A 20864-nucleotide genomic window follows, 5' to 3' on the forward strand; every position below is an offset into this window, starting at 1 on the left:
AATCATCTGAAAGAGGAAAATGTTGATTTGTATTGAATCATACTCTTATGCCTTTTGAAGACAAGCAATGAATAATCTCCTCAGAAATTAAAATCTGTTTTCAAATTGTTGATGTTTTAAAACATCAGGTGCAAAAGCTGTCCCCCATGTTCCTTGCATCTCAGGAGGGGGATGGAGGGGGATGAGGAGGAAAAACACATCAGAGATACCACGATCCCCATTTAAGTCTCCTGAGCTGACAAAGAGAGCTATGTAGCCTGTGGGATGAGTCCACAGATGATTGTTTCTTCGGCTAAAAGCTTTGTGTAAGATAAAGCTACATCAGTAGCTGAACAATTTCATTTACAGCATCAGATGTGAGATTATTTTTTTTCCTTCTCTATGGTTTGGCAATTTTATTTCTTACTTTTCTGTGCCAGAAGGTATGGCCTCACTAAGCCTGGGATCAGAGAGGACCTGTGTCTAGTTAAGAGAAACACACAAAAGAAAAAAATCAAGCCATCATCTTGTACTGTTTTTTGATTTGTTTGTTTGTTTGTTTTAAGCTTGCATCACTTGCAAGAAGAGTAATTGTTAATTTTAGAAGTTAGACACCTGGAGGAATGTGACAGGTTAAATAGGCACACTGAACAATCTCATTGCATACTTCAGTCACTGTTTTATGTCTGCATCTCTATATAGTAATGGTAGATGTTCTGTCTTTTATTACTATCAATCCCTGAAAATTTCAATAGCATGAATATAGCAAAGAGAAATTTAAATATTGCACATTTGACACTGGTGAGGAAAAAAATAAAAACTATGTTAACACTTTAAACAAGAAAATCTGTGTAGTCAAAGTTTACTGACAACAAATATGTAAGGAATCTGAAAATCTATCCTTTACACAGGGACTCTATAGGAATAGCTCCTTTGTTTGTAAAATTCTCAATCAGAAAGCCAGGGATAAGAAACTGTTTTGACATGACAAAATTGTTAGAGGTGAATATTCTCCCTGTAATATCAGAGATTAAGATTTTTAAAAGTGGGTGCTGAAAAGTAAAATCTTAAATTTAGTTTCTCAGAAGAGCACAAAAGAGTTAGATGCTGAGCTGGTATTTTAGTCTCCTCTGAAGACCCCAGTCTATATTCTTATTCAGATGATTAGAGTGACCAAATTTTTTAGCAGTTGTCCCCTAAAAGTTTTTCCATTAAAATGTATAAAGTCCACAATTTCAGTAACCCTTTTTGAAGCCCTTGACTAAAATTGATTCAGTTGTCACTACCACAGCCAGATTAATCTCAGAACATGATGGGGAAAGACGTAGTAGACGTAGCTGACTGAACCCACATTTCCTTCTGCAATAAGGCAGCTACCACAGTATTGTATACATAGCACCATAGAAGGTAAGACTCTGGGATGAATCGTCTACTGATATGTATGACCACTCTATTCTCAGAACAGTTATCTAAGATGACTTATTATTCTTTATTTACAACAATCCTTTTGTAGAAGGTATGTGATGAAGGGATAAATTCTTCATTATTCTGTATCTTCAGTAAATGAATTTGAAAATGAGGGATTAGAGATTAACAAAGACTGAGGAGATAAAAGTAAGTTGTAAAATAAATGTGCAGAGGTAGAAGAAAAACAAATTAAGGCTTAAGACTATGATCCAGAAAAATGTGAGGAGATTTGAATATTGTACGTTGCAGGTAATAATTTAAAATAAAATAATAATATATTCATGGAGCTGAAAGATATAGAGCTTCATAAGCAATCTGCAGATTCATTGGTTGTCCCACAAGAGATAGGTGATACACTAGCTAGAATTATAGAACAGTCAAATCTCATAAAGAAAAAAATAGTGCTGCTGTTCTAGAAATTTGATCATTGATGGGTATTGTCACCATCAGACTGAAAAGACGTTGGTAATCCAGCTACTTGCAATTAATTCTCTGGCCCGTGTTCATTCTGAGTATATTAACCTTTTCATCTGAACTCCTGATGTGCATAGGAATAAGACTGTGATCCCTCCAACCATTCTAGGAACCAGTCTGTCTCTGCAAATCCTTGTTTACTTATTGGCAATTAACAGCCATTCATTTCTCAGGGCACAGAGATCTGTGTACTTCTCATTGGTTGCAGATAAATAAATATAAGGTGATTATGCCAACTGGATTCCCAAGACAAAGCAGAGTCCAGAAAATCAAAAAGCTGTATCTATTGGTAAAGCAAACCTTCATCCACTGCATGGGATGAATGAGCATGTCGGTACTTTGGCTGATGTATGCATTAATTTTTTGAAACAAGGGTTTTTATCATATTTGCCTGATAGATATTGACATATTGATTTTAACAAACCTCGCTCATCTGGAGATGGGAAACTTAGGTTTCTTTCTCAGAGCACTTTTCTTTGCCACCAATAGGGAAGGTTACTGAATCTCTATAGAGTATGTTTTCCTTACAGAAGCTCAAAAGAAACGAATGGAAGATAATGCTGATTTGATTCAAGAGGAATGCATATCAGAGAATGCAGATAACTCTACAGAAGAGCCTATTGAAGGAGGGCCAGATGCAGATGGGGATGGAGAAGAGATGACTGATGGGATAGAGGAGGATTTTGATGAGGATGGCAGCAATGAGCTGGTAAGGAAAAACCATGCCATGTCTGTCTATACAGTTGCTACACGTAACCACAGAGAACCAAGGATCTTGGTTAACAAAAAAGGTCACAGCAGCAGTGTGATATTCTGTAACAAGTACCTAGCCCTACATTCTTCATACACTGCAGTATCTGTTAAGCAAGGGAACCTCTGAGGATAAACAGGAAAAATATATTTTACTACACTTGGTGATTTAAGAAAGGAAATTAAATGTACTTTTTAAAAATTTTATTTTAATTTATGATTGCACATTTAATGAAATGTAGATGAGAAAGGAAAGCATGGGTATTGTTCTGTTTTGCATTGGCTTGCTTTTAACTGGAGCATTTCAAAATAAGATTCTAGAACAGAGAACTTTCTCGTTAATAACCATGTGGTCTTCAATAATCCCCAGTCTCTGTCCTCTATGTGTATCTACTGCAGGCTGCACTGACAACTACAGATATTTTTTATGGAAGGATTTTGCCCTAATAAATGTCTGGCTGAAGAGTTTCCAGCATGAACCTACATTTGAGTAACATCATGAAATGCCCATCGTGATGTTAAACTTCTAAGTTCTAAAGAAACATTTAAAAGTCAGATTTATAATTTTTTCTTCATTACAAACAAGAACAGATCGGTCATATTGTTTTAGACACCAGGACTCCAAAACACTGCATTTTCTATCTCACTCTCTTCTACGCTTTCACATTCTTCTGCTTTGAGCAGAAATCACTTCTGTTACTCAATGTCACTTTCGCTGATTGAATTTTAACACACATTTTATCATGTCTACAATAAAAAAATAATAATAATAATAATTCAGCGATGCTGAAAGGAGCCAGTCAGCAAGGGGCCCAGCTGAACCAACACCAATTGTGGAGTAAGAATGCAAGTAAATAATCAGCATTTTGTACTGCTTACTACAAACACAATTTAAACCTACCACTAATTTGAGTGTTTGTGTTCCTTTAGCCAATACAGGACCCTCTTGATTGTATGACTCTTGAATATCATTATTCCAAGGAGAAACTAAACCAATATGAATCTCCTCATCTTTTAATGTGCAACGAAGAATAGATGATATTATCACTTCTTCTCAAAGGAACAGGTTATACGCTACAAGTATTAGGGGCCTCTGTAAGCAGTTGCCATTCTGAATTTGTAGGAAGTAGAAATTTTATAATGAATAAATAGTTGTAAATATAACGTCCCACCATGATTAATATCTGATCAGCTAAAGTGACATGAACAGTTGAGTGACCACAGCTAAGGAAGACTGGTATGTTTTTCATTAATTGTGTCAGACTCCCTACTGCAGACAAATAAATAGGGAAGATAATGTACAGTATATTAGCCTCTGATGGTTCAGTGCTGTTATTTCACTCTGTGAGTATAGCATATTTAGCATATATCTACAGTATATAATGAAGCATGATGCAGAAGAAATTATTCATCTAGCAAAGGCTTAGGCAGAAAAGTTTCTAAAAAGCAAAAGCACAGGAAGACTTCTTTAGCAGTGAAGTCTGGAATTGGCATAGCCACGCTTGCAAACTGCTTCTTCCAAGTTTAAAAGCCTTTCCCTGCTTTACATTCTGGCATTAGTGGAAATGCAACATGTTGCCCCAAAGCCATCTCAGAGGGCTGAAACACATATCTAAGGCAAGGAGGGAAAGAGCTCTACTTTTTCTGTTTGCTGTTACTTAGTCCTTTAATGGCACTGAGCGTGGTGGAGTTGGCTGGCAATATATGGAGAGTAGCATCCTTCATTTTGTGCCTTAGCATTCATGAATGTTGTCCCCCCAGCCCTGGTACAGTGGTAGAAAGGAAAGGCCAGGGAAGAGGGTTTATGTGCATCACATCAGTCAGGTGCAGCCCATTCCAGTGCCAGGGCGGCAGCAGCCAAGCAGCCTCATCTTCCACCATCCCAACACCAGGACATATAGCTGAGAAGAGTCAGCATTGCACACTTCAAAACTTAGAATCCAGATTGCCATTGATATGAAGTCCTTGTGCTTTTCATGTTCCTTTGCCATTTTCCTTAAGCTTTGGAAGAGGCCACTTCGCATTAGTTTTTCTTCCTGCTAAGATGGGATAATAACATTATCTTTCTTTTTTTTTTTTTTTTTTTTTTTTTAAGTCTAGGAAGATCAGTGAATGAATAAATGTTATTGATGAGATAAAAAAACTACTCTATGGAGAATTACTTCAAAGAAATCTCAGGCAATGGGTGTTTTGTATGGATGCATAACTATAAACTGAACTGTGCATTTCCCCTATAGTTTTTACCCAGATACTTGGCAGTATTTACCAATATTGTTATAATATGAAGCTGGTAGGCTATGATGTACATTGTAATTTAACATGTTTTCCAGTAGACTTACATATACTTATGTAGATCTAATGGCCAGTTCCTAGAACTTTTACTTTCTACTCCAATCATTGATAGATGAATAACCAGAAATTCAGTAAGAAAGCTATCAAATATATATATATATATTATAATATATAGTGAATACCCAGTAAGAAAATGTGGGGCTTCACTCTGCTTGAAAATTTTCTGGGCCTTTTTATCTGGCAATATTCTCTGTTTTGTAAGAAGTAAAGCAGATAGATAGGCTTGTTACAAAACATGAAGTCCTAACAGATGTTTTTCTCCTGTTTCATGAAAACTAAGTTGTTTAGGAATACAGAAGAGCTGACTAATAGAAAATGTGTCTTTTTGGAATGGAGCCAGTTGCAATTTATTTGAGAAGAAAGAAGTTTTTTATAGCATGAAAAATGTTAAATGTGAAACAAATAGGACAAACTTTCCATGTGTGAAAACATAACCTTAGATTCAGAATAAGAAATACTCTTCCAAAGGGCATTTTTAATGAAATATATCTTTCCCAAATATAAAGCTAAAGGGATTTAGGATGATGATGAAAAAAACTCTTCTTTCTGCATTAAGACCAGCAAAGCAAATAGAAAAACATTTGTAATGGGCATAGCTAGTGTTCTGAACTCAGTTCAGCATCAAAAATCAATTATGAGTCCACTAGTCTCAGAAATATTCTTAGAGGAAGACAGCAACTTTACTTAAATTAGTTTTTTTTTTTTTCTATGGTGCTATTTATTTAGCTGAGAATCTCCTACCAAACCATTTGCCAATATCCTACAGCAGGACTCCTTTTGCCAAACACATTACTCCTTTGTATATTTCCCTGAGAACAGCCCTAAGGCTGTCAGCAAAAGCAAGTTCAAGAAGGACAATCCCACCACTAGAGTCCAGATGCTGCCAGACTGGAATCTCTGAATGTGTGTGTGTGGGTCGGCATCTTTGGGCCAGAGGACTCAAAAATATATTTCTTTCCCAACTTCTAATTTTCACTCGCAAAGAAAGTGACTAGCACTCTGACAGGATGTATCCTGTGGGTTTACGTGGTAGGATCCATTCTCTAAATTCACACTAAGTCTATTTGAAGGAACAGGTTACTGCATATTAACTGAGTGATGGCAGCTGTCTTCATACCTGCTTTCAGCCTAGACCAACTGTAAAGAAATGTGAAGTAGTTTAGCCTGCAGTCTGAGTTAAGTCTGGCAAGGATTTAAGGAGGCTTTAGCCTCTTAATTTGCCTGCCTCACTACACACGTAAAACACAACATGTTCAACAACTGTACAACTTTCTCATCCGGCATTCAGATCAGAATGTTGTTCATCCCTGAATTATCATTTTCTATGGACTAAAGACACACTCCAAAACAGTTGTTACGGCTCAGCTGAAGTGTGAAAATTTGTTATGCCACAATAACTTGATTGCCCATCTGAATTCTAACTCAAGACGTGCCTTGTTTGAGTACCTTCTATAGTCATCAAACAGCACTTCTTGGGAAAGTTCCTATTGTATCAACTCTTTGCCCACAAATATGTCTCAGTAAGTGTCTCCAAAGCTGCAGACACTCCAACTTGAGGATCTTTTTAAAATAATTCCCATTACTTTTGCTACATTAACATACTGAAGAGTTTTTTAAATGGTGATTTCAGATACATGACCCAGCTATCTATAGGTAGGCTGCCAGAAATTGATAGAGTCAAAGAGTGTACTTCAAACTGCTCAGTGAAAGACCGTAATATGCTTTTCACCCACATGCTCTTGCATGTTGACATTCCATTGCCTCTTGCACAAGGGCATGCAATAATACATTGCAGCTTCATATATATAAAATAATCACTAACTAGGAATGTAGATCCTGAGGTTACTTTACAGTTCATGTCACTTAACTAGCCATCAGAGATAACTGGAGTCAATGGAAATTTCATATCTGTTTCCTTTGCTTCTTTTAGACAAAAAAAAGTAATTGTTTATCCAAGATTTTGCCAGACCTGTGCATCAAGCTGTATACTCCTCTCCCTAAGTCAAACAGCTTCTAGTTGCTGTAAATTAAAAATCTTTGTTTCCCTTTCTAGTAAGAACACATCCTTTCTTAGTGCTTTTAAGCTAAACTTTTCCTCAACAGCCCTGTGAAGAAAGCAAGACATATTTGTAGTTTCCAGTCTTGCCTTAAAGAAAAAGAATCTTCACATTTCCAAAAATCCCCTCACACATAGATCACAAATAGGCAATGAATCATGGGAATACAAATCATCAATGATATCAAGCAGTTTTTAGGTGCCTAGCACAGCTTTTAATTCTAAGGGGTGGGAAGGAAAACCAGTAACCTCTTCTTATTCCTGTGGTTGGACAGAACAGAGCAGAAATGTCACTACTGCAGCATAGTCCAACACCCATTTTGATATTTGAGGAGCAGCTGGCCTCAGCACCCGTAAAACAAGTTCCTTTTCCTCACTACAATTAACTTTAGCAGTATATGGCATGATGGACAGCATGTGGGAAAAGCATGAATTAGCTTGCATGGAGGTTTCCTTAGTCTGCCGAATTAGCAGCTGGCCCAGAGCATTTCGTATAACTGCTCTGAACTTGTTTCAAATGGCACTAATCAATCATCAGGGAACCACTGGCTCAAAATAAACTATAACTTATTACCCCAATACCTTTGTAAATAATAAAGGTGGCATCTGATTAATCAGCTGAAAGCCTGAAGTATTGTAGATTTGGGGGAAAAAAAAATCACTTCCAGCTAATGCTTAATAAAATACCAACAAACCAATTAATTGGAATTAATAATACACAAGCACTCATATTTATATTACATTTCCAAAGAAGAATAGTTTCTATCAAACTGTCAGCCTTTCATAATAAATAACTATAATAATAATTGTACAGTGGTAGTTCAGAAGTTAAGCATTCAGCAGAGCAAACAGCATTTTCTGGTGGACCCACATGATTCCACTGATTTCAAATACAGTAGATTTATGGTGTCATAATTCAGAGCAGACTCTGGTAAGTACTTGACTGGAATTTGAAGGATATATTCAGATTTGCAACATCATGATTTTATGCTGGTGTGGTAACATTAAAGATTATGAAGCTACACAAGCATTAGATTGGAGTTCCACATTAATGAGTCATCGCTAATAAGAAGTCTCGAGAGGCATTTACATTAAATTATATCAGAAACAAAATGTACAGAGCCCACTTCTGGTCACAATGCAGATTTACTGCCATTATTTCAACATCAATTATAGTTCCCTTTCTAGTAACTATACTTCAGTTACATTTGCTTCTCAAAGACATTCCATTTCTTATTCCTGTCCTTTTTCCCACCTACGCACTTCATGTTTTCAATCTATATAAAATTTGTTTCAATAGTCTGATAGAGAATCATGTTTCAAACATAAATATTAGAAACAGCCATTGGAAAAAAAAATAAAAATCAGGATAATCCTCTTGCTGTACTGAGTTTCATTATGCAAAAATGAAAACGTTGTGATATAATAATAGTCACATTTCTTATGGGAATTGATGCAAAATCCATTTAAATCTATGGAAGCAACTAGTACTTTGGCTAAACCTCTTCAAAAACATTTTCCCTCCTAAAAGTAGTTAAAGGAAAATAAAGTAATTTAGTAGCAAATCTGTTTGAAACAGTGAAGCTTCCTTTAATTCCATTGCTTAACATGAGAATTCTTGAAAATATTCAGCAGTCGAATAAGATCTATAGAAAAGGAATAAAACTTTGACTGATAATGTAGTTTAGATCCTATTCTGCATATCTTGAATAACAAGGTTGACCAAATACATGATTATTTGAAAGGGTTGATAGTATTTAATTTATTATTGTAATCAAATTGGATTTTTCATTTCCTGTTTTTTGTTTGTTTGTTTGTTTGTTTTTTGCCAATAGCATCAGAGCAGGCCAGACTTAGTCTTCTGTTATTCTGTTATCAGTAGAATTAGGCTGATTAAGCATGTCAAAAAGATCAATGGCTTTTCTAGCAATAAGCAACATGATGAATGCACTTATATAAAGTACTACTTAGGAAAAAAAAAAAAAGATTAAAATTCTAAATAATGTTAATGGCTGAAGCAAGATCATGCCAAAAATCTTATTTAGATTACTTTAAATGTTATTGACACCAAGAAAATTTATTTTTTTTGGTGCACTGAACATATTGGACTTCATTGAAAGCTTGCTTTCAGTATCAGGGGAAACAAAGTTCTTCATTCCTGAGACAAATGAATAGGTAAAAGATTGTATTCACTTGACAAATATCGATGTAAGATGTTTGTACTTGAGCAAGCTAAGAAAGTCATTAGGGGCAGCATACCTGACAGATACTAATGTGTTGTACCTTCCAAAGCTGCAGTAAATCTAATAACCTGTGACTGAAAAAATGGAGAAAGTAATAAAAGCATGTCATGAAATCAAAAATTGTAAGAAACTTCCTGACATGCCCTTTTGTTACATTTAATATATGCAATATCACAGTAGACTTGTTTGTTGTTCATGCACTGTTGTATGAGTGAGTCATTGGAAAGGCCTTGCCACCAGCTCCTCCTTCCCATTTTTCCTAGCAGTAGATTTCTCAGAGGAAGACTACCTAAGTGGTGTTCAGGGTTTTAACCTGAACGGTTCAGGTAGCTCCTGAATGACTAAGTAATTTTTTTTTTTTTAATTATTATTTACATCATATCCCCTAGATATCACTTGGGAAGCCGCAGAGAATGCAAACACTGTTATAACACACTTTGTGTCTCTTTCTACTAGAATTTCCAGCCTGTAATTGCATATTTGTAAAATGAATGAGCAAAATAATTTCCTCATCTTTCATATCTATTCCTCTGCATTTCCTCTATATTATTTAGTTCTCAATTAAAATTAAAAAAAAAAAAAAGTTTTTAAAACATTTCTAATGCAAATAATTTAATTGCAACCATTAGAATCTTACAGTGTTGATGCAAAACAGCTTGAAAGCAAAGTTGTTTCTTCTGTTTATCTCTTTTTAAACAAAAAGATGGGGAATCAAGAAGTTTGGGTCCCATTCTCAGCTTTACCACTGTGCCAGTGTGGTTCAGCAGACAGAATGTACATGTAGACTCAGACCCTCTTTCTGAGGTCAGATCAATGCGTGCCTTCAGCCATACAGTGAAAAAGTGGGAAAGAAACATTCCCCAAAGATATACTATAAACTAATAAAGACTATATGCTTTCCAGTCAAGAAAATTACAGATTTTATTTCTCAATTTCAATTTCCTCAATGAATTTGCTTTACTTTTCCATTGCACCCTGGTATCAGTCCCAATGCGAGTGAAGTTTCAATCATTTATGTTCCAGCATTTTCTGCTAAAAATTATTAGCACAACCTCTCTTTTTGAGGTATGCAAGGTAATTGCAGACAGGTCCCTTCAGGTCCATCAGAGTGAACATTAATAAACCCTGCAAGCAGCTTTCAGGGAACATACAGCAAGAGCAAGAAATCTTGCATGTGGTGTTCAACATACTATCCAACCCACTGAAGTGCATTTATGTGCAGCAGTTTTTTTTAAATAGGGTGCACCAAATCTGAGACAATAAATAAATATTTATTGTTATTTATTATTAATAAATATTAAATCAAGGGGGTTTTGTTTGCTTTACTCCCTCAAAAACATTGTAAGAACTGGTCACAGAATTGTGGTATTTAGCCTACCCTAGGCAAACGGAAGCAATGGCTGGTTAAAGCTCAATGTTGTGCTAGACTAGTCCTAAGTAAACTCAAAAGCTCAGAAAACTCAAAAGTACTAAGTAAACTCAAAACTCAAAGTAAGCTGAAAAGCCTCTCAATGCAGAGCACTGGCTGGTATGTGGTATTTACAGCTTCCCAGAAGTTGGGCAATATGTCTATTTGGAAACACAAGCATGTGTTACATCTTGACAATACATTCGATATGTAAAATAATTTTGTTATTGCTGCACCACTAAGCTCATGTGCCAGCTTCCTGTGGACTGGTGTTTTGAAGAGGTAGCTCATATGCTTTCTATATTTTGGGGGAAGTGGACTCTGCTGCTCACTGACCCAGTGCATTGACTGACAGTAGATTTATCCATTATCAGATAATTATTGTTCATATTTTGTGTTCATTTTATTTTAGTTTGTTTTATTGTTTGTTTTTGTTTGTTTGTTTTAGGCTTGGGATGTGTGATTTTTGTGTTTTTTTGATTGTTTGTTTTTCTAATTTTTTTAATTTTTTGTTTGTTTTGTTTTGTTTTTGGCAGGGCTTTATCTTTATCTTAAGCTTTTAGGTAAAAATAAGTTAGTTACAGTACTTGCTGGTTTTAGGACATCAAAATATTTAATTTTAACGAGTCAGCTTCAACTGTCAAAACCAAATGTTTTACCTCCACTTATTTCCAAATATTAATAATAATAATAATCTCTGAATTGTTTCAGAGACAAATAATGCTGTCAGACCAGGACAAAAATTATCTCACACGTAAACAAAATACTTGCCTAAATGAGCTGAATTCCTCTCTGATATAAATTAATTGACCTTAATATTTATTACTAGTGGTCTGATTGTGTTTATTCTATTTAAGTAAATCAGAATTATCTCCACAGATATTGCCTAGATAACCTAAAATTCACAACAGCATAGAGTCAGTATTTAAGTGCAGTATGGAAACCAGGACAGCCTCCCAGAAGCAAACCTAGATCCCCTTTCAGGGGAGGGTGGGACTGGCTAGTTAAAAAAGATCACTTGAGGCTTGTATAGAAACACCATTTTTAATTTAAGTAACTCACTTTATATATGAACACTGATTTCAGTTTCCACCCCTGACTACTTTTACCAATGTAATGCTGGCAACTTGTGAGAGGTATTTTGTTGGTTTTGGGTCACTCTTGACCAACGTTCCCCAGACCTGTGTAGGCAGAACATGCATCCAAATCGTGATCTAGCATGAATATCACAACAGCAGTACAAGGCACAGTGGGAAAGTGGTGAGAGATAGGGAAAGGAACACTAGTGTTTTCCAGGTTCTCACTAGCACATTGAAATCCTCCACAAGGACTCAAGCCAGCCATTGGATCTGTGTTTGGTTATGGATTTGAGTCTATCAGCATAAAACTCAAATTCTTAGATATAACTGAAAGTGAACAATTGTCATGAATCACACATTTCTTTCCTGGTGTGTCAGTCTTTGAAAGTAAATAGCTTTAGTTCCCCTAGAAAACACTCATTTCACAGGCTTTATCAGTATGCTTGAGCCTCAGGAATGCTGAATGAAAAACCCTCAGAGGAAACATTTTTCTATCGAACCTCATCTGCAAGCCAAAGTGAGATTTTATGCAAGTAAACAGGGGTAAGCACTGAAAAGCCAAAAGATTTTTATTTTTCCATATAAAAAGACACAAACTTTAAATGTTTTTATTTTTTTCAATACAAATTACAGAGCCACTGCAGTTAGTGACCCAATTATTCCAAAAGGTCTCTGTTTTTTTGAGAAAATATAAATATGTTACTAAGAAGATTTTCTGCATGATTAATATCAAAAACATGAAAGGCAGTTTGAATTTATCTGTACATAGGTATTTATGGACCTCAGAAAAGGGAAATTATTTAGAAGGTGATAGGACTGTAATTGCCATTTCAAGAAAAAAGTAACCAGTGAGGAATAAAACAAGCTCAGTCTGCCAAAATGAAGATTTGGAAATTAATCAAATGCCATCTTAGCCAGCCTGTTATGCTGAAACGTGTATCTGAATTTGTTGTTGCTATTCATTACTAAAAGTACAATACAATTTTATAATCTCTTTCAGAATGAGTAAGTTGTGTTCTGGCCCAATAAACAGAGAATCAAAAGGCTAAATTCTCTTCTGCTTCTTCTTTGCAGGGTTATGCTGATCCTTTCTCAGCTATTAGATGATTACGCACCATTTGCAGACTATAAAATAACCATAGTCCACTATTTTGTTTTGTAATTTTTACTTTTAAAGGCACTTCTCTTGAAACCCTCACAAAACAAAAATGTTATGCACTCCTACACACTTCACATTTAAATAAGTGTTATGCAGGAAAATGTCAAGCAAAAGCTGTTTAAATTATGACCAGGTTTTATTGTCATTTCCTTGTAGACCACATTCCCAAACCAGGTTTTCTGCAGGTAATAGTGTTTTGCAGGTAACCCTACATCCTGTATGTTTATTTGATTGTCTTAATTCAGTACACTATTGTCACTTTTTAAGTATCTGTTGGGTGTCATCATTAGCCTCATTCGTCTCCTCCTTCCTACATTTTTCTCCGAGGTTTTGTGGTACCTTTGACATCTCATGCTAAATGGTTTCAGCTCCTTCCTCCAGTGAGCTCTACTCCCTGTTCCTTCTCTATTAATTTGTTTTTTACCTCTCTCCACTTGCTCTCTCTGTTGACTAAAACCTCTGCCTCAAATAACTGAAAAATCTGCTGTTGATTGGATAGGGCATTCTTGAACTCATTACCATCATTGCTTACAATTTCTTTTTTCCCACATGGGTGCACTTTGTTCTTTGACACCTGTCTAAAATCTAATTTGGCTATACTGGGAAAGTTTGGAAGTTATTTCTGTGTAATTGGCTTAAGGTAGTTCTAGTATTTCATAAGCTCTTACATGCACGTATTAAAAAGAAATACTACATAAAGTGTAGATATAGTGAGTGTTCTCAGGGTACAAGTTTTAATAGTTCCTTTATACACTAAACTGTGTATTCAAACCTGCACCTTGGCATTGGTAAAATGGGAACTACTGCCTTTGGCATTAATGTTAATTGAATCACCACATCACACGGGAAAATCCCTGCTCCTCATATCAATCAGAGGCTAAATTAGTAGGAATTTTATTCTATAACTTTTTTGACAGCACTCCACATCCTAAAACCATGTTTCTGTAGTATTTAGCAAGACCAAGACCAAAGCTTACCATGCATCCTACTAGGACTCATTTAGAATTGTTTCTCATGGAACTGACCCACTCTCAAGAAGCAGAAAACACCTAGCAGTCTTGAGTCATATCTCTGGGAATTTGATACGAATATCCCCTCATATTCAAAGGAAAGTGGGACATTTTCCCTTTGCTATATTTGTCACCAGACCACATGAATATATTGAATTGCTCTCAAGGCACACTGGTGAAAGCTGAGGGAATTCTGTGGATGCCATAAATGAGAACTTACTGCATTTGGTCTGGTTTTCATGCTTTTCCCACTCTTGCTTTACACCAACCAAGAGAGAACATGAAAGGGAGCGTGCATAAGTGGGAGCATGGTTTCACCAGGAAGGACTCAGCATTGGGGAAGCCTTGTGAGTGTGTTCTGGGTAAAGACTTTTGGGCAGCAAGGTCTGTAAATGCACCACATCCCACCTTTCCATCTTTTCTACCTTCCCCTCCTTGGCAACCCTGCAGCCTACCCCAGGCTCTGCAGAAGGTCCAATTCCCCCAGCTTCAGACCCCTCCTACTGTCACCAGAAACTATACTGCTGGTCCCTGTGTCTTCTCCTAAAAGGGACCCTGTAGAGGAAAATGGCTGAAAGAAAAAAAGAAAAAAAAAAGAAAAAAGAAAAAAAGCAGTGGAGCATGAGGCAAACTCACAGAGTAAACTAAGGTGGACAGGTTTTTTCCTCCTTCCTTCAGCCTCACATCTGGCCGTCATCAAAACTGCAGCATGTCCTCATTGGCACTCTCAAAATATTGGATCTTGTCTCCACCACTAAATTCAACCATATTTATCACAAATCTGCCCACACAGAGCTCTGAGAAATAAAAGATATATTAGTCCAGGGAAAAATGAGTATTTGATAGGGCTTCTCATTCTTCCTGATGACTTTTCTAGGGCAAGCAAGTGAAATAGAGCATTTCAATACAAAGGATGGGAGTTTGTTTTCATTGCTGAGTAAAACAGCCTTTCTCACATGTACTCACATAAGTACTAACACTTCAAAGCAATTAAACTGTTCACTGAGCAGAAAAATGATTCTGTAGTGTTTTCAGTAATTAAAGTATGATTGACAGAGTACAAAAGATAATGATTAGTTTTCATCATTTGAAGGAAGATTTAAAGAAGGTGCAACTGTTTCATTTAATTATTCTTTATTAATATTAACCGAATTGTAATTCCATCCATTTTTATATGCAGTGACTATTCTATCACTAGCTCATTATAAAAAGTTTTGGTTTAGTGCCATAATTTTGTCTGTCTGGTTTTGCATAGTCTTACAAATGACACTAGCAAACCCATGATACATATTCATATCTACTAACATCTACTAAACTGAGCATTTATGTTTCATACAGAGTCATTATACTAAATCACCTGTATAACTCAGGATATTCTATGATTCTGGTTTTGATCAATGGCAAGTTGAATATGAGTCAGCAACGCGCCCTGACAGCCCAAAGGGCCAACCGTACCTGGGGTGCCTCAGACACAGCACTGCCAGCCGGTTGAGGGAAGAGATTGTCCAGCTCTGCTCTGCATAGTACTGCGTGCAGGTTTTGGTGCTGCAGTATAAGTACATAAAACTACTAGACCATGTCCAAAGGAGGGCTACAAAGATGGTGGGAGGTCTAGAGAGGAAAGCACATGAAGAGCGGCTGAGGTCCCTTGGTTTGCTCAGCCCAGAGCAGAGCAGGCTGAGGGGAGGCCTCATGGCGGCCTGCAGCTCCCTCACGAGGGGAGCGGAGGGGCAGGCGCTGAGCTCTGCTCTCTGGGGACAGCGACAGGACCCGAGGGGACGGCATGGAGCTGGGACAGGGGAGGGTCAGGCTGGGGGTTAGGGAAAGGTTCTGCACCCAGAGGGTGGTTGGGCAGTGGGACAGGCTCCCCAGGGCAGTGGGCACAGCACCGAGCCTGATGGAGTTAAAGAAGCATTTGAACAATGCTCTCAGACACATGATATGATTTTCGGGTGATTCTGTGTGGACCCAGGAGTCGGACTTGATGATCCTTGTGGGCCCCTTCCAACTCAGGATATTCTATGAATTTTTTACTTAATCAGAGAGTTTATGCTTTAAAACAAGGGATAAAATGCACAGGTTATTTCAAATGAACAGAGCTGTGCATGGGTTATTTCAAATGAACTCAGCTGTGGAGTCAATGTGATAGGTAACACAAATTCAAGTTTCTTTGGTAAGCCCTGTTTGCTGTTTGTGAATTTCCATTCATGATGATGAATGCTATGTAAACTCCAATAGCAGGACATGCCCTGAGGATACCCTAAAAACATAAATTACAGTTTATTGCACTCAGTGTGAGTTGCCTGCTTAACAGAAAGGAAGGATATTGTCTTGAGTTAGATCCTGCAAATAAAACGGCAATGTGCACTACTGCATTGTTTAATACATCCTGATTTTTCTCATGTGGGGGAAATATCTGGAACAATAAAGGTTATCCAAGATTTGAGTTTAAAAAAAAAAAAAATCTGTTCTGCAAAGATTCAGTTTTTCACTTCTTTGGTTGTCCAGACGGTTACATTTCATAATTAGAAATATATGTATATATTAGAGATGAAACACTATGCCATTCTAAAGAAAATATTAGTCGCATCTTTGGCTCTGGATTCAGTATTCTTATTTGTACAGATAGCAGGATAGAAGTGAGCAACAGATGCAACCAAAGCAATTACTCCATGGTTGCAATCTGAGATAGTGCTAGGATGAGGGCAGGTCTTGTAAGTGAAAGGACAGTGTAGAAGCTGCATTTCAATGGGGCTTGCAGATGTTTTGCAAAAAGCAATGTATAGCAGTCATGTAACCCACGGTCGAAGCCTAGCCAGACACCAGCAGCAACGTGGGAAGGTGTCAGGCATTGAGTTATTTGCCTGCAGAAATGAAGCTTTGCCTGAAACCAAGCAGGAGTCAGAATTAGCTGCAGCTGTCTCCCTTCTAGCTACTAACTCAAAAGTCTAGTCTTGAGAACTGGGTTGTCTGGCAAGGAAAAAACTAGGATAGCAAGGGGAAGGATACTTGAGGCTTTGGGTTTCAAGCCCATGTGTATGTGTATAGTCATCCATTCATCCACTGTTCAGCTGCATTTTTCTGGGAATTTCTAAGATTAATGTTATAGTGAAAGCTGTTCAGAGCAGCCGATTGCTTAAAAACAGATGCATTTTGTCAGATGAACATCTTGCATATACTTGTTGGGTGCTCTTATTGCATGTAATTATTGGGGGGTAAACCATACAATAAATTCTGTAATGTCCCTATTCTGTGGGACATTTCTCTAAATATTTTTTTTTAATGTATTTCAAGGGAAGATGTTAATCATTTACATCTTTTGGGTTATTTAGTCAAGGTGCATTCTTTATACACCTTCCCAAGGACATATGCAGAATTTATACTCTCAGTAAGATTTATACTTATACATTTAGGTATGCAAGATGAACATGGGAAAGAAAGTCCAGCACACTTTTCCAATAAACTCTATTAGAAGTAAACTAGAGATTTACAGGGAACAAGGAACATACCCTTGTTGTTTACCCTTTTATTTTCGGAACTGTAAGGAAGAACAAATAAACCAGAGCAACAAAAAGTCTGAGCTCTGTTTGGGTCCAGCTAGCAGAGATCAAAAGTCACACCTCCCACAGAGAAATGAAGTCCACCTGACTGAATTTAGAAAAGTCAAGAGCATCTGCTTGGCCACAGAACAGTGGTCAGCATTACAGCTTCCGACTGTCTGGGGAGGCTGGGGTGACAGGGGGTGGCTCACCCAATTCTAAACAAAATAAAAATAAAAAAAAATAGTGCCTTGTTGTCTTTAACACATACTTTTATTTTTACTTTTATTTTACTTTCTTGTAAAATGCTTTTAGGAGAAATACTGAGTGCAACCTATTCTATTGCATTGTGCTTGATGACTACGAAGCACATATCTTAGAGGGAGTGGGCCCCTGGCAAGTTGTCTGATGGCTAGCCTCTCCCCCAAAAAACGTCATTAACTTGCAGGGCATTCCTAAAGATCTACAGATGTAGAAAGTGGAGCTATCTAGGCTTTGAGGGGAGGCAAGTGATAAGAATGTTAAACCTTTAAAAGACAACGTAGAAAACTCTATAGATTTCTACTGAATTTTATTTGATTTTATCTGAATTTTTACTCCATTATTTTTATTGATTATAGTTTGGGTCCCCTTAAGTAGAAGAGCACTTACATTTAATCAGGTTTTAATATTTAATGTTGGCTTTCCAATGTTATATATATTGTGGCAGTGCAAAGTTAAAATGAATTGAATATGGTATAGTTGGTGTCTGGTAAAATGCTAGAAGGATAATACTGGAACTATAATAACAGTAACAGTAGAATTTCTGGAAGTCTGAAATACAGTGTTATGCCTAAGAAGAGTGCTTTCAATAGCTCGTGCTCACAAAGCCAGCCATACAGGGGAAGAAAACAGCAGAAATAATTTCAGGTGGAAAATGAACTAATAAATATTCCATAACCTATCTCCAGCTTTTTTCAGAGGTTATGATGGCAATTAGGATAGTATATACTGTTTCTTTGATATTGTCTATAGCTGCCAGGACTCCATGTTCTGTTGGGATATTCAATTCATTAAATGCAGTACGTTCAAATCATGCTTTTTAAAGTATTTTTTCTGTTAGAACTACATCAAATGAAAGCCATATTGCTAGCTTAAATGTAATTCAGTTCATCCTTGTTGTGTCAGGATGTTTTATATATATGTAACGGGAAGGAAATGAAAAGATTAAAAAATATATTAATCATCATGTGTTTTTTTTAATGTCATCAGCACTACCATAAAGCCAGCTGATAAATTGCATAGTACTCAGAAGAAAGAAATAGAATAAAATTAGTATTATATTGCACTAGATTAATCATAGCACTGGGTTACTGTCATTCTAAGGAAAATAAAAGCTTGACTGTTTCAGATTGTAAAGTTTCTTCTCAGTTTTTAAGATTATTTGCCTTAAGAGGCAAATAACCAGCCCATGTATTGAAACAAGAACATGGGATTTTGGGCCGGTGGGGTTGGTAAATTTTTATCATTGTTTCTAAATGACAGCAAAGCAGCATTGGTGATTTGGATCCGGATGGTTAGCAGTAACGCTTCATAACAGTAATCTAATGAAGCTTTTTAGTGCTGGTGACAGATAAATGCTTGAAAGGTTTATGGCAGGGAAAAAGCTCCAATAAATAACTTGAAACTCTGTCTCTCTTCTTACTTGCTTTTTATTATTTATGTATTTATATAAATTTATTTTTATTTTTTATTTATTATTTATATAAATTATTGCTTTTTATAATAACATAATGGTACAGCAAAGCATAGGTGACGAAACAGTGAGAAAAGAGGAACTCTCTCTAGAGCTAATAGGATATACAACAGAACCACACGCTTCTTCTTACTTCTTGTAAGATGAATAGCTACTTAACAACCATTAGTCCTCTTGAAGACTTAGGGAGAGCATTTAAAAATCTTTTTCATGTAGTTAGTCCGTCCAGGGATCAGCAGCTAAAAATAGAGGAAGACCAAGATTTTTCTCTATACAAGTAGAGAATAATAGTTTCAGAATATTTTAACTGAAAGAAAAAAGTTCTGGGATCTCTCACATGAGCTTTCACCCTAATCCCGTTTACCTGGAAAGGGTACAACCAGAAATCTGGCACTGTGTTTACAACAAGGGGGAAATCTCGTGGCTGACTGCTTCAAAGAGAAGACCAGTCCCGAAGGGACCTAGATATTTCTGATGAAACCTTTTTCTTTGGAAAACTAGGTTGTCAATAAGTTGAATTTTTAACATAAATCATCCCCTTTTTTTTTTTCTGGGGAAGAAAAAGGCAGACTTAAAACACAGTGGCGGAAGGGGAAATTGGTTGCAAAGAATATCTGGAAAATTTTCCGATTTTTATCAGCGGTTCACCAGGTTGTGTCAGCTGTTTTGCTTCGGTTATAGAAAATTATATAAGTGTTACAGAAAAAAAAAAAAAAAAGAGGAAAAAGAAATTGGCAACAAGATTTTTTTTCCTGTCAAAAGTAAAATAATAATAATAATAATAATAATAATAATAATAATAATAATAATTAATAAAACCTTATGTTGAATTTTTCACTTTAAAAAAAAGATACTCTCTATTCCTGTTAACTTTTTCTACTGTTAGTTTTCCAAACAGATGTGACTGGGAAAGCATTGTCAGTTTTCATGTGGGTAGGTGGTGCTGGTATGTCTGGTGTTTCCCTGTGGAATCACTGAACTACCAGCTGAAGCTGGTAGCATTCGTGGGTCCCATAGCAGGACGGAGATTTTTAGATGTGATCTGCCTCAGGCCTCTCCTGGAAGAGTGACCCTCAGAAGCATTGTTGACACTGGATTTTTGCTGTTTCACACTGTGCCTGGCAAAACAACAAAAGAAATCAAAGAATATGCAATTAAAGCCTAGAACATGTACACAGAAATAATAATAAAATAGACAATGTTAAAGCCGCTGAAGAAAGACTCATCAACCTGGTAACAATAAGCATTGCTGAAAGCACACACTCTGTAAACGGTGCAGAATGAGATGTATAAATAGTGCAATGGGACTGAGCAAAGAATCTTACATGCAATTTATTTAGATTGAAGGTTATTGTGCGAATAAAATATTTCATTGCAAAGTGTCTAAGAAGCGTTCTTATATTTTCTGCTGCTAAAAGAGAAAGTATCCAACAGTTGTTCACATAGTATTACTGAGGGGAAGCTTACTTCAGCCTCAACAGCTCTCGCTTGATTCACTGTGGTTATTTTGGGCCTTGTGGTCTAACGTACGACTGCTGCACAGTCCTGGCTGTCCACTGCTGCGGGTCCACGATCTGCCCTTTAGCCCTCAAAGTTTTAAGGTGTGAAAGTCT

The 20864-nt window shown here is 36.6% G+C and overlaps 1 protein-coding gene across 11 annotated transcripts in view; it reads left to right on the top strand.

Annotated features, from left to right (window-relative positions):
* Positions 1-20864, top strand: part of RALYL (RALY RNA binding protein like) — a 421742-nt gene that overhangs the window by 397529 nt on the left and 3349 nt on the right. For all 11 annotated transcript variants that reach the window (XM_080579001.1, XM_080579003.1, XM_080578998.1 and 8 more), the window contains one exon: positions 2451-2629. In XM_080579001.1, coding sequence (XP_080435127.1) covers positions 2451-2629 — 179 coding nt within the window. The remainder of the gene's footprint in view (positions 1-2450; positions 2630-20864) is intronic.

The sequence above is a fragment of the Anser brachyrhynchus genome (assembly GCF_964034855.1).
Source record: "Anser brachyrhynchus genome assembly, chromosome: 2".
Classification (NCBI taxonomy): Eukaryota; Metazoa; Chordata; class Aves; order Anseriformes; family Anatidae; genus Anser; species Anser brachyrhynchus.